Raw genomic sequence first — 18,173 nt, 5'->3', positions numbered from 1 at the left:
AGCTCCCTCTTTAGGTATTTACTGGATTAATCTGCTTGAGCACTTTGTGTGTCTCTGTTTTCTTGCTTTTATTTGAGGAAAATAGAGCTGGGGTTCTGCTCTGCAGCCTGCACTGCTCGTGGGGAGGTGCAGCTGAGGAAGAAGCTCAGGAGGTGCCCAGCCTTCCTCACCTCTGAGGGACCACGCTGGTGCCAGCTCAGAACTCATCTTTGATCACATAAAATTGGCTCTGCCTCCTGAAATGGCTGGAAAACTGGAATATATGGAATATGCCCTAGTTGGCATGCCTCGAAGGAGGCAAGGAAAGCCAGGGTTTTTTACCTGTAATTGCTAAGGTAACGAATCAGTTGCTTAAGTAGGACTGATTTTCTTCCAGAGAAGCAATCAGATGATGAAAATCAATAGTGATTGATTCATTTTCTATCCACTTCTGAGAGGGAAGTTCTTTGTGGGGATTGTGGTTATTGGAAAATTCCTTCAACATCCCGAAAGCCTCTGACAGTGCCTGTTTTGAACAAAATCGTTGTTTTCCTGTTTGTTCCAATTTAAAACTCTTCCTGTCAGAAGCATTTTACTGGAACCAGAAGCTGAACTGCTAAATGTTTTTCTTGTCCAAAATACTATTTTCTTCCCAGTTCTTTTTTCATTTCATGCTTGATGACAGGCCTGGAAATTTGCTGGTACATTCATTAGGGGAGAGTTGGTCAGTATTTCTTCAGTGATACCTATTTTTCAGCTGAAAAAATGGCTACATGTTTTTTTCCACTATAATTTTTCATTTTGCCCTTTTTTTTAACAGATATAAACACATTTTTGTGTTTTGGTTGGTTTGGTTTTTTTTTTTTTTTGGGCAAAGTGCTACTGGTGATGATTAAAACCCAGCTGTCACAGTGTGGGTCACTTTATATGATGATAGTGTGGATGAAATGCAAACAAACCACTTGGCCTGTTTGCAGCCCAACTCCTAAAATACCTCCAGCTTCTCATCAGGGGGATGCAGGCATGGGAACAGGGGGAGTTCACCTCTCTGTGCTGAGAATGTGACAGTGAAGGGAAAGGTGAGAGGTTAGGGTTGGTGTTGCTGTCATTATGGGACGTTCTCAAGCCATCTCTTTTTGTCACCACGGGCAGGTAGGTATCCAAAAATCCACAATGGCAGTGAAGATGCTCTTAGTGCTGAGGCAGAATTATTGGTGTGGAATGTCACAAAATCTTTTTGCAAGTCTTCAGCAATCTTCTGTGTAAAATGTGGTTGTTATTCCTAATTTCACTGCATAGATGGGAAGACAGAGAGTCCCCAGCTGTGCTGGAGGGCTTTGGTGGAAGGAGCAGGAGCAGGAGCTGCTACCCATGGTGTTACAGGGGGCAAAAAGCATCATAAGGAGCTGCTGGTAGGTGGAAAGGGAAAGCTGCAAAATAATGGGAATTGCATCCCTTTGGCTTCATGGTGTCTCTTCCTAACACCCCCAAATTGACAGCTAGGTGCTAAGAGCACTTCTCTGCGTCGTGGTGAGGTGAGAAAGCCTTGCTCTATGAAGAAAGGGTCCATTTGTACAGTAATTGCCATGGAAGTCTCTGGGTGACTGTGCTGTGTCCCCTCCTGCTTCAGGCTGATTAGGATGAGCCTTCCTTGGAGGAGCAAAGCTGCGGCAAGGCGGTGGCAGATCCCAATTTCCTAGATTATTAATAATAACAATATCATTTTCTCGCTCTCCCCTATTTCTCACCCACCCTGTGCTTCCCTTTTAATGAATTCTCCTCTCCTGCTGTAGACTCTGCAGTGACACCAGCCTGATTTGTAATGTAAATAGGCAGCCCAGTGTAAAGGCGACCTGCAAGAGCACCGCAGGGCTCTAATTATAATTTTCATTAAATTCCTTCTGTTTACGAATATCCAAGCAATCTGGCATTGCAGCAGAAGCAAGAGGAAATTAAAGCAAAGCTACCACTTAGCTCCAGTGTCAGGGAGCAGGGCCCAGCTGTCGAGCAGAAACTGAAGCAAGGCTCCTCCAGACAAAGTTTTGAAGTTATTTCAGCTTTGGCATCTTTCCTCTCCCGAGCTTTACCCCAGTTGCAGGGCTTGCGTGTTTTTCCTCCAGAAGATCTGGCTGGTGCAAGTGTTCCACACGTGATCCATTTGTGACCTAATTAAGGGGATCAGCTGCTGGGGCTCCCCGTGCCATGTGCAGGAAGGAGCTGAGCTGGGGAGCAGGGTGGGAGCTGTGGGTGCAGGGAGGGGACAGAGCAGGGACCTTGGGCTCACAGGGGTTCCTACAAAAGTCCAGCAGCACAGGGACCACTTCCCCCATGTGCTGGGAGCATCCTGAGGGCTGCTGTGACACAGAGCTGTCCTCCGTGGCCACCATCCTGAGGGCTGCTGTGACACAGAGCTGTGCAGAGAGTGGGTCTTTGCTGGCTGTGCTCCATGGCCACCAAAATACTGTCACCCTCACCTTCTGCTGGATGAGAAAAAAGGGCTTCAGGCGCCTTTCTGCAGGTGTTTGCCTTCTGCAGGTGTTTTGCCTTTTTGTCACTCAGGCCACAGCTGACCTTTCCTGAAGAGGAGGTGCTGCAGGTGCCAGCCATGAATTGGACTGGCAGGGGACACCAGTGAACGTTTCTGTTCAGAAAGCCAAAAGCAGGGGCTGGTCTCAGTGTCACAGTGAGTCTTTAGTCTTAGGCTGTGTGCGGACAGGACAGAGGGAAAACTGAGCTTGGCTTTTTGAGCCTGAAGCAAGAGTTACTGCTCCCCTGGGGAAGCTGCCAGTGGTGTATTTACAGCCACAATTCTGCTTTGGGGTAAACAGCAGCGAAATAAAATTGCAGTTTGCAGTAAGTGCCTATAAAATAGCAAAGAGAGAGAGAATTTTTTCCTAAACTGGGTGAGTCCAGCTGGTGTCTCATGGGCTTTATACACACTGAGAGTTTTGGTCAGACCCCTGAATAATTTAAACTCTTTCTAGTACACTTGAGAGTTTGTGGGATCTCTGAGCTCTTCACACTCTGCTGCTCCCACACCCAGGAGACTCAGAGGGCTGCATCAGGAGAAGACAGGCTGGGCAGGGCTGCCCCAACAGTGCTTCAGGGCAGCCTTGTGCCTTCTGTGGCAGCCCTGTCGATGGTTTCCCTTCTCTGTTAGCTAAGCAGATGATGCCTAGGATAGCAGGTCAAAAGGATATAGGTTCTATTCCCTAGACACAACAACCCCTTGGCTAATTTTCAAGTATTTTCACTTTTTTCCCTGCATCCCTTTCATGGAAACAAGCCCAAACTTCAGATTGGCTGAGCAGAGGTGGGGATCACGCAATAAAAAGCCCTGTTGGTAGGGAATAAATCTCTCTATTAGAAAATTAAATTCCTGCTGATCTCCAGCACTGCTCTGCCTCACAGCCTTTGGAGTGTTTAGATGGGTTCATAACTGCTAGCAGATCTCCAGAGGGAAATGGCTGCTGAGTTAATGGCACACATTTAATATATATTATTTCATGCAACAGGGAAATTTGTGCTCCTGGTGGGAGAGGTTTCCCCCAGAGCTGAAGCTGTCAGCCACACCAGGATGCTGTTCAGGGGAGCAGCTGGGATGTTTGCCCAGGATCAGCAGCATCAGGTGGGATAAGATAGCTTAGAAAGTTTTCAACAGGTGAGGGAAAACCAGGAGTGTGGAGCCTGAGCATCTGGGTGATAAAAATATCAGTCACTTGTTGAAGAAACTCACTGGGGTTTATGTCTGTTGCAAATGCAGTCACATCCCCTTCACCCCAGTGCCTCCTCTGTCCCAGAGCTGGAGACTCAAAGCTGAGCCATGAAACTCAGGGAGGAGAAGAGCACTGGAGGGGCTTAGGGGAGAACATTGTGGGCACAACAGATGAATTTAATTATGTTTGGGCAACTTAGCTTGGAGTGTTGACGTAGGTTGCAAATAAAACAAGTTTGTCATTCCTGCCAGGGTGCTTTTCTGCCTGGATCACAAAGGCACCTGCTTGTTAATTTAGCCTGAGTGCTGCTCTCAGCAATCAGCAATCACAGCGGAGCTGAGCTGCCCCAGGAGACACAGGCAGGAGCACAGGGAGCACAGCTGCAGTGCTGCCTGCACCCCGGGGCTCAGAGCCCCGAGGGGAGATGGGATCCATAAAACCAAACAGGCCAGAGGCTGTCAGGGGTACAGAGCACAAGCCTCATCAGACATGTGACTGGCCCTGATTTGGGAGAAGTTTAGACAGTCCAGAGCAATAATTTTCCTGAAGCATTCCTCCTAGGAAGCAGTCTTTTTCCCAGGAGCTGGATTCTGAGCACCATTCAGAACCTCAGTTAATTCACTGTCTTGCTGACCACCCTGCTGAGAAGGCTGTGGATCAGGAGAGAACACCTGTGGATGTGCCATGGGCTGTGGTGCCTTGTAGGAAAAGTACTGCCAGCTCCTGATGTTTTGCCAGTTCCATGGCACAATCCAACACTTGGAGTGAAAAGGCTTAAGAGGTTTGCTTGGATGTGTGCCTCAAATTGTTCCAGGGAAGGTTTAGAGTGGATATGAGGAGCAATTTCTTCACCAAAATGGTTGTCAAGCAGTGGAACAGGCTGCCCAGGGCACTGTTGGTGTCACTATTCATGGGGGGATTTAAAAGATGTTCAAATGTGACACCTGGGACATGGGTTAGTGCTGGGCTTGGCAGTGCTGAGGGAACAGTTGGACTCAATGATCTCAGAGGGCTTTTCCAGCCTAAAGGATCCCATGATTCTGTGGACTGTTGTCCACGGCCTGTGTCTTCAGCTGAGCAGATCTGGTGGTTTAAGATGCACTCGGGAAACCTCAGTCCCTCTGCAGCCAGAGCCTGAGCTCCAGACACAAGCAGCCTTCTGCACTGCTCAGTGCCAGTCTCATCCCTTCTGTTTAGCAGGACTGTGCCTTCCCTGGAATGCTAAGCAGCTTTTGGGCATGTGGGACTGAGTAATGACATCTCTTTGCAGCTCAGATGTTTCTGGGAGGCTTTGGCAGCAAAAGCTCAGGGCTCAAGGTCACAGCAGTGGCATTCCTGAGAGTGTCACTGCTCACACACAGAATGATGCTGGGAGGGGAGAACTCAGAGCTGAGGTGCCAGGCCAGGGGGAATGAGGAGGAGAGGGCTCAGCACTGGCATGGTTAACAGCAGCATGCTCCAGGCTTCAGCAGAGAAATTGTGATGAGCACAGGGAGGGTTTTCCACCTGCCCAGGCTCTGCACAGGATGGTTCTGGGCTGGGGGAAGTCCTGATCCTTGGATGTGGCACAAGGCAGCCTAAAAGTTGTGTTTGCTGGAGAGCTGCAGGGAGTGACCTGGTGTGGGACCATGCTGGGGACTTGCCCTGCTGCCCCGTGGGGCCCTTTGGCAGGGCCAGCACAGTCACCAGTTTTCCTCTGAAATATAAATGACCTCAGGGTATCAGCCCTGCTGTTGGAGGCCTCTCCAAGGTCTGTGTGAACAGAAGAGGTTTCAGAAGCTTCTGGGGAGAAAACAGACCAGAGGAGCAGAGAATGGGGCACATTGTGCACAGTGGCCAGAGTGACCAAAGCTGCCTGGGAGACCAAGTGACAAACAGAGACCTCCTGTGCAATTAGTCTCTTGACCTCTGTGGTGGGGAGAGGGATGCTGGGAAAGGAGCTGTGGATCACAAGGCCCCAAGGAAGGTTTCCTTGACAACACTTACTGAAGAAAAATGAGATTTCATGAATGCAGCGGGTGTGAGCACGTGAGAGGCTGACTTTGGGAGGGACAAGGACGTGGCACCTCGCAGAACCAGCCCCTCCATTTGGGGATGGGAAGTAATGGCTCACTGAGCTGCTTTTCCAGATAAACTTAATTAAAGAGCTATTGCAACCATTCATATTTATTTAGAAGTGCAGCCACTGTGGTAAAAGTAGACATTGTTTAATTGTTTTTCTACTCACAGAATCTTCTCTACCTTGAATAAGCACTGGCACAGAAGGGATTTTTTTTTGCTCACTTCTGACAGTCTCAGCACACAGCAGCTTGGGTTTAGGATTCTTTAGTTCTAGCATTGTCCCAGCATTTACAAAGTCCAAGGAATTATACAGAAAGCTGTGTAGAATTAAACATTATATCATCATATTAATAATAATAAATAGCAGACAGGTCTTTTGTATTGCCAAACTTGACCATGTGGAAGAACCAAAAAAAAAAAGATATTTGTGTTGAAAACCTAAATAGATATACTTTTCAAATTACGCAATCTGAGACTTTTTAATTTCTTCCTGTTGTTTCAGGTAGCAGGATGTAAATTTCCATCATAGGGGTCATGGCACTGAGACTGCCCTGAGCTCGAGCCATCACATCCCATGGCCAAAACACCTCAGGAAACCAGTGCAAGTTTTTCCTCAAGAAAAGGCCTTTTCCAGTGAAAGCTGCCGTGGTGTTTGCACAGCAGACAAAGAAAGAGCATCTTAAAAAGCGAAGGCACTTGGCAGGAAATCAAAGCCTGGATCAGGGCAGTGGGATCAGCCAGGAGCCAGAACATCCCAGCAGCGCAGGGGGGACCCAGGGCTGCAGCTGAGGCTCTTGCTGGGTTCAGGCTGGAGAGAAAGGACACACAGGGGGTTAAGTGGCAACTTTAGTCCCAGCTGAAGCTGGAGGAGGAGCAAGAGCTGGAGCTGCTGAGTCCTCACAGCACTGAGACACAAGGAGTAGCAAAGGAGTTTTCAGGTTGTTTTCTTATAGGTCAAGTGGAAAATTGCCTGGGTTTCTGGGTAAAACATTTTTTCTTCTCTTTTTTGTTCTTTTATTGAGGTTCTTTTTTGCAGCAGTAGGATCAGCCTTTCCTATTTGTTCCCTTTATTGCCTATTTGGATATTTATTTCTAGCATTTCATTTTGAAGCTTAACTTGGAAAGGTGAAAAGCAGGTTTCCTTACAGAAACAGATACAAATGGATGTGTGACTGTACCTGTTGTGGGATTTTCTGAGCACCTTTCCTGTGTCTGGATGAGTCACATCAACATGTCTTGAGACTGATATATTTTCTTTTGTGTCCCAATTGATTTCAGAAATGCAGTGAAAGACACAGATACAAACCAAATAAGATTAAAGGCTTTAAAAGCTTAATAAATTAAGAAGAGCAAATCTAGCTGATAACATGGCTTTGATAGTAGGCTATAAAGGACAGGGAGTTAAGGCATTACAGGTACCTGACTGTTGAGCAGCATCCCTTCCTCCTCAGCAGTATGGGGGCACAGGGGAACAGGTTGGACTCTCCAGCTTATCAGCAGGAGAGGAGCAACAGAAGACAAAGTTGAGGGGATAGAAAAGATTTGAGGGACTGGAATTTAAACAAGCATTCCCAGGCCAAGCTGAACCAGCTCGGAGTGTCCTGCTGGCAGTGACACCTCCAGTGACATCTGTCCTGCCAGAGCCACTGGAATGGTTTGAACCCCCAGTGAGAAACTGTCCCATGATTTGAAATGTTTTCTAGGACTTTTTTTGCTGTTTTGCTGTGGGCACTCCTCCAGCTCAGGTACAGCTTCCTTCTCTGGAGAAGTTTTATGTGTGATGCCCCTGAGCATGTCCAGGGCTCTCTGTGCTGCCTGTGTGTGGGCTATGGGATGGCTCCATGAGCTGCAGAACATCCCTCTGCCTCTCAGCTCTTCCCCAGCGGTATAAATGAGTGATGGCCCAAGAGAGAGCTTTGGCTTGTGTCGTTTGCCTGGCTAACAATTGCTTCACGTGGTTATTTGCTACTCCAGTTTCACTCAGATCAGCAGAAATGGGGTTTATTTCAGGAGAGAAAATTCTGCCACAACTCTTCTGATTTTAGTACTGCAATAAATCATTTAATTTAAAGAATGAAAGGTAAAAGTATACTATGGGTTAGAGAAGCAAAAGGAGCAGAAGGAATCCTGGTTTTAATAAGAACAGTCATAAAGAAGAAAAAGTTGTCCCCCTGATGGAAAGGTCCTGTCAGCTTTGAGTTGAAACCTGTGCCACAATCTGTGACATTTCTCTTTACAACCAGCATCTCTGGAATATAATGGGCTTTCTCAATAGGACACTGTGAATCATTGTAAGGAGCACCACAGAGAGGATATTGCTGTGCACAAACCTGGCAGCACAAGAGAAAGATGGCATTTCCCTGCTCAGCAAGGGGCACCCAGAGAGGGGACAGACAGATCAGACAAACCCTGACCCTGCCATCTCTGAGCAGGACTGCAGGGAGCAGGGCTGAAGGACAATGTGACATTCTTCACGTGCCAACCCCAAATCAAGGCCAGCTCGGCCCCAGCATCAGCCCTGTTTGTCTGCAATCTCAGCAGCATTTTGGGGTAAGCTGTGCACACAGACCTGCAGTGTAACGAGTGAAATGGGTGTTTGGATTTATTTTCAGCAAATGTTTCCTTCATTATGGTAAGTTCCTGAGGGAACAGGGGGAAGCTCAGGATAACTTCAGGCTGCATTTCCAATGGCTGGATTGCAGCACAGACTCACTCCCTGGCTGTCACTAAAACAGTGTTGGAGTTTCATCAGTAGCATTTGCTTGTCACCAACATGTTTTACAGAAAATCAGAATTTTTTTTTAAATAGATGAGGAAACAGCTTGTGTGAGCTCACACATCCCACATCCCCTCTCCTTCCCTGAGCCAGCAGATGGGCACAGCCCATCTCTGGAGCAGCTGAGATGCCTGCAGCTCCCAGTTTAATAATGCACAAAACCAGTTTAATAATGCTGGCAAGGTGGCACAAGAAAGTAAATGAGGATGAAAAGAACCTGGAGACAAGGGAGGGGAGGGAGAAGGAAGTATGGCATGAAGATAATTTTCAGGGTTATGGGGGAAAATCCAGAGCCTTCTCAAGGAGCTGTGCCCAAATCTGAAGTTGTGTAGATTGGCAGGTCCATCTCCAGGGTGATAATTTATCTGTCACCTACAGCCCAATCTCTTCCTGGTGCAAACACACCAGGAAACATCACGAGGCTGTGGCAGCATAAACTTATACAGCCCTAATGACAAATACTTGTGGAGTAGAATGGAGAAGAAAACACTCCTCCAGACATGGCCTGCCCTGATTCTGGAGTGGGGAGCTCATGGCAGAAGGCTGGGGAGGAGGATCTGTGCTCATCCTGATTTTCAGAGCCTGCAGGCAGGAGGGGAGGCTGGGCAGGTATCTCAGTGAACACCCCATTGTGTCCCGGGGCCAGGTGAGGCTCTCCCACTCCTCCTGGAGCACACAAAGCCAATTAAATGCCTGATTGGATGAAGCAGTCACAGTCAAGGGGCTCATTGCCAGCCAGTCAGGATCCCAAATGTCCCCGTGTCATTAAGGTATGTGCGTTAATCCCTCCTGAAGGATTAAGTGTTTAACCTGTGGCTGGTGTGGCAAACCTGCTGTGCTGGGGGAGCAGCACTGGCCCCACAGCCCCTCTGTGGCCACAGCATCTCCAGGTGCTTCAGAGGATCTGTTGCTTCTAAGGGAAGATTATGTGGCAGAAGAGAGAGATTTGGTGACTGCCTCCATTCCTTCCCCACTCTCTGTCCTCCTTTACTTGGGAATAAGATTCTGTAGAGGGAAAGCTGCCTACCCCCTCCCTGACTGATTGCTCTCAACCACAGATTCCTTTGAAATACAGATTTTTATTGAACTTTCAAAGCAGCGTTGGGAATTGCAATACCTTCCTAGCCCAAGAGAGGTGTGAAGGCAATTTCCCCACTGAGCCAGGAAGAAGGAGGAATAATGGCCATTTAATAGATGTGGCTTCTCTCATCCTGGGGCTTGAGAGGAACCTGCTGCCGCTCACATCCTTGAATGCTTTAAGGCATCACAGAAGCACTGCTGCTTAGATCCCAGCCAGGAAAAGGTGTCACATAGCTGATTACACACAGCAGACCAGGATTGCTCGTGGTTAATGCCTGATTAGGAGTTAAATTAATATTGACTGTCGATAGTAAATTGTAATTATTTATTTAGCCAAGAATAAATATGAAATGTCATAATGCAATCCCAATGGCCTACTGTGATAATTAAACATACTTTCAGATCTTGTACTGACAGGGAAGACACAGGTCCATGGAGGGGCTTGCAGTGTGTTAATAAAGACAAAAAAAGAGAAGATCTCTATGCAAGGCTGGGCACAGCAGAACAAACCTGCATTAGCAGTTTTCCCCCCTACACTCACTGTATTTCTCCTATAGATGTATCATTTAAAGGCTGTGGGCATGCAAAGGCCAGCAGGCAATTGCATTGTGCTCTTTCAGCTGCACAGAGGCTCAGGGCCAGGGGACCAGATGTTGTCTGATACACGGATGATGGCTACAGGTAAAATGCACATCTTTATGCAGATATGGTTTGAAAATCAGCTCCAGCACTGCAGCAGTGATGGAGTTTTATGTCTAGAACACAGTACTAGCCTTGAACCATGTTATTAGTGCTGGAGAGGAGCACAGCCTGTCCTGGAAAACTGATGTGTTGGCAGAATTTCCTTACTGGTGGCAACATTTTCTGAGGGGCAAAGGTGGGGGAGAGAATTTCCTCCTCTCCCTCACTTTGATGGATGTGTGCTGGAGAGCAGAGACACGGAGGTGTCAGGAGTGATGGAGTGATGCCGAAGGCTCTGACAAATGAGCTCTGGAAAGTTACACTGACATCTTTGTGAACGTATTTCACGTTCAGGATTTAAGATGTTGCCATCCCTCTGCTCCCCTCTGTGCTCTGCCCGAGCCCCACAGAGGAATGCCCCACACAGCACTGGGGCTCAGCCATCAGAGGAGCTGGGATGGGGGCACAGGGGAAGGGGGATGTGTGAACAAGCCTTGTGTCCTGCTGACCTGCTTCAGAGGCAGCAAATTGTTTTGGGAGCAGAGTCCCATCCTCAGCTGCTGCAGGGCTTTGCTCAGGAGCACCCTGAGCACAAATACCGTGGGTGCAGACCCGTAACTCTCCTCGTCCTTCTCCCCCCCAGCTTGCTGCACTGGAGAGGCAAGTGTTCGACTTCCTGGGGTACCAGTGGGCCCCGATCCTCGCCAACTTCCTGCACATCATCATCGTCATCCTGGGGCTCTTCGGCACCATCCAGTACCGGCCTCGCTACATCGTGGTGGTGAGTGACACAGCACCCACAGCCTGTGCCCTGGGGGACGTGCCACGAGAGGGGGACACAGCAAAGCCTGTTGGTTTTTGCCAGTATTGCTGAACGGGACTGCTTGGTCCCTGCTGCTGAGCCAAACAGGGCACCTGTGGGGTTTGCACCCCAGAGATGCTCTGGCTCACTGTGAGCACATGGGGATAAATCCAGGCTTGTCCCGAGCTCCAGTGCTCACAGCTGGGGCTTGTTGGTAGAGAGAAACCTTTCAAGGTGATGATGGGGAGGGAGTCAGTCCTCACGGAGGGTTTAATCCAGAGGTTTTAATCCAGAGGTTTTACTCTGGGCTTCATGGCCACTGAATGCAGTAACAGCTCCATGAGAACCCCCTGTGTGTGGTGTGCCTGTCCTTTTACCCAGGGGAGAGAGGGAGGGGAGAGCCAAGGACCCCCAACCAGGTATGAGGGGAGACGGGGGGGTCTTAGGTGAGAGGGACACCTGGGTGGGCCAATGGTCCCCCAGGGCGTGGAGAGCATCCTTTGAACCTGCCAATCACTCAATGCTCCCCTGGGATTTCTGGGTTGATGGACAGTGTCCAGCAGGGGTCAAGGTGGGGGAAAGGAGAGGTGATTGACATCTGGGGAAGAAAATTTCAGGGAGAAACCAGGGAAACTGAGGCACACCATGACAACACACCGGAACAAAAGCCCCTGGGAGGTCAGGCAGGAGCCCTGTTCTAGCAGGAGTGCCTGGCTGTGCTCAGGAAGCTGCTTGTGCCAAGCTGGGGAGGTTTCAGATTGTTCTTTCTGTGCTAAGGGAGCCCTGCCCAAACGCTGCCCAGCCCAGAGGGAGGGTGAGGGGCTGGACAGATGCAGCACAGAACTCTTCCATCCCTCCAGACTGCTGCCCCTGTGTGGCTTTTCAGGCAAGAGAGCATCTGAATATGGAACACAAACAGAGGAGGAGAAAGAGGATTCCAGTGCTGACTCAGGGCATTCCACTGCCCCCAGCTAGAGCACACATACAGCAATATAAATATAAACACACACACTAATTCCAGTGATTTCCTAATGTTTATTGCTTCTCTCTCCCCAACCCCATTCCTTCCCAGTATGCCATCTGGACTGCAGTCTGGGTCACCTGGAACATCTTCATCATCTGCTTTTACTTAGAAGTGGGAGGGCTCTCAAAGGTGAGTGCCAGGCTCTGCAGCAAAGGGGGAGCAGCTGCGTGGGGTGGGGGCTGCCTGGGAGCAGGTCCTGCCTGTGCAGGGGGCTGCTTTGTCAGGGATGGGCAATGCTGCTGCTTGTGTGGGAAGCTGAGGAGGCACTGATGATTTCTGGAGCCCTTGGTTGGTTGGTGCAGGTGGTGGCTGCAGTAAACCCTGCCCTCACAGCCAGTGGAGTGCATTTTGCTTTCAGAGGTGGGAGCAGGGCTAGCAGCAGAGCCATCCTGAGGGGAGAAGGGGTTGAGGGCAGTTCCCAGCAGTGATGCTGAGGAGGGCTAGGAGATCACCAGATTGCAGCTGATCCTCTTGGGCTCTGAGCCCACCTTGGCAGGAAGGTGTGTGATGGAGGGGAGGGCCCTCGTGCAGCACTGAGCCTTCCTGCCAGCCTGTCCAGGGAGGGGCTGCAGCAGGGGCTGCCTGGGTTCACCTGGCCCAAGGACTTTGCTGGAACTCTACACCTGACCCTCTCTTGATATTTTTGTGCCTCCCAGTCGTGCTGAAGACTTGCTGCATTTCAGTCCCCAGCAGCAGGGATAAATGCCTGGTTGTTGCCACAGCAGGTAAAATATTTCCTGTTGTACCTTTGGGGAGAGGCTCCTCTGTCTGCTGAGCAGAGAACATCCCTCCCCAGGGGGATCTGGCTCATCTCCTTGGGATGGCTTCCCTGCCTCATTTCTTCCTTTTTAAGTACAGTGGTAGTTACTCATGGCTGCTGGCCAGGCTGTTTTAAGTTAATATGCAAAGCTCTTTGAAGACTAGATTAGCTGAGTATTGCTGTCTGTCTAATGAGGGGTGAGTCACAAATAATAAAAATTGGAGGCAGGCCCTAAATTAAGCCTGGGCTGTAAGCAATGAATTATGAGTGTTGCTGTAACACAGCAGACTCAGCTTTTGGGATGCAGGTTCATTTCAGAGCACTCCACATCTGGCCTAAATTCCAGGTCATGCATTGGAGTTGCAGTCATAATTGGAATTGCCCTGTGGTTTTATCAGGCCTACAGCAAGTCAGGAGTGGCAGCCTAAATCCTTTGCAGATAAGAAAATGTGACTTCCTAATGTCTCAATTCATCTTCAGTTCCCCTCTCAATTAACTCCATAAACTTTGAGGGAGTTCTGCCCAAAACAGTGATTATTCATAGTCTGCAACCTCAGCCTGAGATGATCTCGATGTTGGCTGTGACCGACTGAAAAAAAGAACTTTATGTAACTGTTTAAATGCTCCCTTCTGCAGCGAAAATGTTGGCTTGATAAACTGCTCTGGGAGCTGCTCAGAGCCAGTGTTTGCTTCCAGCCAGCTGGATATTCATGTTTGCTAATCCCAGCCTGCAGTACAACACGTCAGGTTGCTGTTCTGCAGTTCAAACAGCACCACAATCTCCTTTTGTGCCACAGAGGAGCTTCACCTGGTTACCTTGCTCTGTGCTGGGGCTCATTTTAGCCAAGCCAGCACACAGAGAGGCTTTATTTAGCCTACAGGGTGACACTTGTGACTGGGGACATTTTTTATAGAGTTGGGCTGCAGTGTAAGTTGTTACTGACTCAGTGGACTTCCCTCTCAGGCTGCAATGAGAAATTAGTTCATTTAATGGCAGCCAGCAAAACCAAGAGAGAATTTGTGCTTGTTTGGCTGTAAAGTAGTTGACAGCCTTGCCTCAGTTCTTAATGAGTTATTCTCACTTTAAAAAGCTGTTCTGTAAGGAAAACTAATGATGCTGCTTTCCATCCTCCTCCACCTTCACTGAAGTAATTTGGGTCTTTGTAGTGGCAAAACAAATCTTCGCTTCCACAAGAGACCAAAAGATCCACCTGGAGCAGGAGCTGAGGTTTCTGGAGGACAGGCTGGGCTCTCCTGCTGCATCCCTGGAAACCTGATCCAAAGGCAGCAGGTGTTTTATTGATGTCAGTCATGGGATCAGAGCCCAGAAGGGCTTCTGGGTTTGGCTGTACAAGTGTTGGGCAAGGGCAGGGCAGTGTCAGCTGGGAGTGGATGGCAGCAGGGCTGCAGGTACCTCTGTGTGCCCCAGGGCTCTCTGAAGAGGAGGAGGCTGCCCTCCAGTCCTGACCACAAGTCAAAGCTCATCAGGAGCCTGGCAGTGGGCAGGGAAACTGCAAATATTGGAAGAAGAGCTTTGGCAGAGGGAGGCTGATGGAGCTGCTCTGGTAAACACGAACTCATTCACTACTAGACTAAGCATGAACATACTGGGGAGTGCTTGGACAGGGTTGTGCAAGTCCCTGAAGGGGCTGAGAGCTCTGCAGGTCTTCAGGGTGCTGTTTCCTGTGAGCCTGGGGGAGTGGGAGAGTGGCTCTCCTGCCAGCCCTGCACTGACCCTGCTGTGCTCTGACAAGGGCAGCCTGCCAGGGCAGGCTCTGTCAGCAGCTTACTTACACTGAGAGAATGCAGAAAGGGCAGGGAACTGGAGGGAATGGAGTTTGTTGATTTGGTGCCTGGTAATGACAGCCCAGAGCAGCTGAGACAGGTGATAGCTCAGGTGGGGTGAGAAAGGACAGAAAGGATTCAAGTGTTTCTGATTTAACAGATTTTAGAGGAGCCCAGGGAATTGAAAAGGTCAGGAAGCAGTTATGTGCACTCATTGCAAACAATTCTTTGTGCTCTGCTGCCTGGGTCTGATTTCACAGTGGTGAAGGGATGGGAGCAGGGCAGTGCTGTTCACAAGAACAGGGACATTACTGTTGTGCCCCCTTGCTTTGGGTGCCTGGATGATCCAATGAACAGAAACCAGGGACCCCACAGTCCCCTGTCAGCCCGTGAGTGATTGGGCAAAGGGGTTGAGACAATCTCTCAGTTATAAATCTCAGGTCATCAGTAGAATAAGGGCTGGTAGGTGCAGCTTGGCTGTGGCTTTCCCTTACCAAGGAATTGTTCTCTGCTGCATCTTTCCTCCACTTCTCACCCTCTCTTTCCTCCTGTCTTTCACATCTCTTGAAGGGCTCCTTTATCCTCCAGGTTATTCCAGCATGTCCCTTCCATGTCTCCTGGCCATGGAATTGCTGAGGATGCTGTTCTGGTCAGCCCTGCTCAGGGGAGTTGTAACTCATTACTAACCAGCTACCAATCACTAGTTATACTGATTTTTTTAATGTAGGAGGAAAATGTATTTTACTGATCACTGAATCTATTCCCTGGTTGATCTATTCTTCTCTTGGAAGAGCTAATCAAACTGACTTGATTTCTGTCTTTCTATCCTGCCAGGGTTTTTTATCTTGGAATCTTTCCTTAGCAGGAGTAAGAGTGTGAAATATGGCCCAGCGGAACTTCCTTGGGTGGCCAGACAGGTGGATCAGCACAAGTGTCTGAGGAAGCCCTTCCCCTGCTGCTGGAAGGGGCTCCCCAAGCACACAGCCCATGCCAGCTTTCCTGGAAGGGCTCTGCCAGGGAGCAGGCGAGGGCTGGAGCAGCCTGGATTTGCAGGGCTGATTCTCAGCACTGGCAGGAGGTGGTGATGTGCTCTGAGCAGCTTCTGGCAGCCTTGCCTTGCTGAGTTGCTCTGCCCATACTCCTGAGCACGCTTGCAGCTCCAAGTGCTGTGCCACTGCTCCGTGGTGGGGCTCTCAGCCCAATTTCCAGGTTGCTGTTCCTCCTCCTGTCCCATCTCCCTCTTTTCCCGTGTCCATCTGGCCATTTGGGTAGGAGAATTGCTGGGAGCTAGCTCTGCAGTTTGCAGCCTGGGTTTGCAATAATATGTTAAGCTTCTCCCTGTCTACTCGAGCGTGAAACACATCCCTCCTGCAACCCCTCAGTCTGAGTTAATTATTAAAATCCTGCTGTTAAGACATATGAGCATATGTCTGTCCAGCTGCCATGCTGACTGACTCTTCATCATCTACTTGAGAAATGCTCAGAGAGGTTTGAGGAACTGGCGTCCTGTATTTCAATGTATTCCTTTGTCTTTTCCCTCTGGAGTTATTCTTCTTGAATGACGATTCCTTTTTTATTTTTTTATCCTTCCTTTATATTCTCTCTTGTCTGTGCACTGCTTTGATCTGAATCCAGAGTCGTGGTGGTCTTAATCTCCTCTTGAAATGGAAGCAGCCCTTGTGAGTCAAACAGGGGTTATTTGTATTTCAGAGAATCTGGGTGGCATCTTAGGATGACTTTGTACCTGGTTAAAGTACCAGGGGGATGGATAAATTCATGTGTATGTAAAACTGTCCCTCAACTCCTTCTAAATGTAGGACTTGGAAGCCTGGGATTTGGCTTTGAATGCTGTGGCATTGTCAGCAAGCCCACAGAGAGACACTGGGAGTGTTTCTAGTGTTTCTCTGTGTCTCAAGGTGATGCAGGACTGAAAGATGAACATTACATTTCCTATTTTAATAAGAAATGTTTCCATCTAAAAAGATTTTAAATGATTCTGCTGTCAAGCTCTGGTGGCTCCCAAAAGAGGTTCAGTTTATTCCAGGGCTGTCCTAGTGTGGTTTTGCCTGATAATTAAGGAAATTTGGGGGAGGCAGTTCAGAAGGCTGTTAACAACAAGAAATAAACCCATCTCTGATAGCGTCCCTTAGAAAACAAGAGCAGCTTTCAGGGAGCTATTTTAGCACAGGAACGCAGCTGGCTCCGTGGGTGTTGGAGGTAGGTGTGAGTTTCCCATGGGCCACGCTGGGGAAAGCAGGCTCTGGCAAACGTAGGTGCTGCAGTTTCAGTGCTCTTGTCTTCCCTCTCACCCTGGTGCCAAAGGGGTGCTGCAGCAGTTCAGAGTGAGATGTGGTTTTTTGGCTGGTCTGCTCAGAGAAGGAGCTTGGGTCTCTCCTGGGCAGTGTTTCCCCCCAGGCTGGAGGTTAAGGAGGCAGTGAAAGCCCTGGCAAGGGACGAGGAGGGGCCAGGCACACACAGATCCCTTCCCTGCAGCAGGGCTGGCTCACTGCTGGGGCTGATTAACATCTCCCAGCCCACATTCCACTTCTGGGAGCATTTCAGTGTGTTTAGATTTCAAATGCATCGGAGGAAGCTTTTGGGAAACAGCTGTTCCCTAAACCTTCTTGAAACTGGCTCTTTTCTCCTGATTTTTGTGTGCTGTTCTATTCATGGTCGCTTTTCTCCAACTGTATTCTGGCAAACCACAGGAGACATCCTGGAGTTGTTTATGTAGTCTCCCAGCAAGCTCTGAGCAACGGGAGGTCAATTAAGGGATTTTCTTGAGTGCTCTTTTCATTGTGCCCCATCACACAGGTATCCCCGAGGACATCCAGCCAGGGACATAGCAAAGGAACAGCTCTGCTTTGCATTTGAGACCCTCTCCTGCTGCCCTTGCTCCAGACAGTGCTGGTTCAGGAAGGTGGATGTGAGCACAGACATTCCCTGATCCCAGTGTGCAATCAGTATTCACTTTACAGCTGTGAGGTGGATGGCTCCTGAGCTGGAGGCATTGTGGTGCTTTTAGAATCCAAATGTGCTCCGTTTTGCCAATCTGCTCTTCACTGATGTAGAACTTTGTAATTTTTTTCCCCCTTCTTTTTTGTGCTCGGAGCTGGAGTGTGATTGTAGACAAAAAGCTGGTTAGGACCTCCTGCTCCTCCACCTGCCCACCTCCAGCCACACCTGCTCTGCTTTTTCAGGCTGAATTTATAAGTTCAGCAGCAAAGTTAACGCAGAGCCAAATCCCTGAAGGCTGACAAGAGGGAGATTCTAGAAGGAAAGCAGCCTGTTTCTTGCCTTGCCAAACTCACACTGGTGCCTCTGTAAGGAGCAGGGAGGACACTGAGGGCTCTGTCTGTGAGGCAGAAGGTTTGGGGAGGCACCATCTGTGAGCTGGGAGAGGGAAGCCCTGGGGACTGAGGCTGAGGGTAGATCCTGTGGTGCCCTGGGGAGCAGCTTTGGTTCAGTGATAATGGGGGGAGCCCCAGGCAAAGAAACAGGAATTCACT

General features: G+C 49.2%; 1 protein-coding gene across 3 annotated transcripts in view; it reads left to right on the top strand.

The window, feature by feature from the left end:
• NKAIN4 (sodium/potassium transporting ATPase interacting 4) overlaps positions 1 to 18,173 on the top strand; it is a 50,762-nt gene that overhangs the window by 13,374 nt on the left and 19,215 nt on the right. For all 3 annotated transcript variants that reach the window (XR_005628677.1, XR_005628676.1, XM_039719368.1), the window contains exons 2-3: positions 10,937 to 11,074; positions 12,168 to 12,248. Coding sequence is in view for 1 of the 3 variants with exons in the window: in XM_039719368.1 (XP_039575302.1) it covers positions 10,937 to 11,074; positions 12,168 to 12,248 (219 nt within the window). In the remaining 2 variants the exon portion in view is untranslated. The remainder of the gene's footprint in view (positions 1 to 10,936; positions 11,075 to 12,167; positions 12,249 to 18,173) is intronic.

The sequence above is a fragment of the Passer montanus genome, unplaced genomic scaffold (genome assembly GCF_014805655.1).
Source record: "Passer montanus isolate IOZ18808 unplaced genomic scaffold, ASM1480565v1 scaffold41, whole genome shotgun sequence".
Classification (NCBI taxonomy): Eukaryota; Metazoa; Chordata; class Aves; order Passeriformes; family Passeridae; genus Passer; species Passer montanus.
This window is presented reverse-complemented; position numbering and strand designations above follow the sequence as displayed.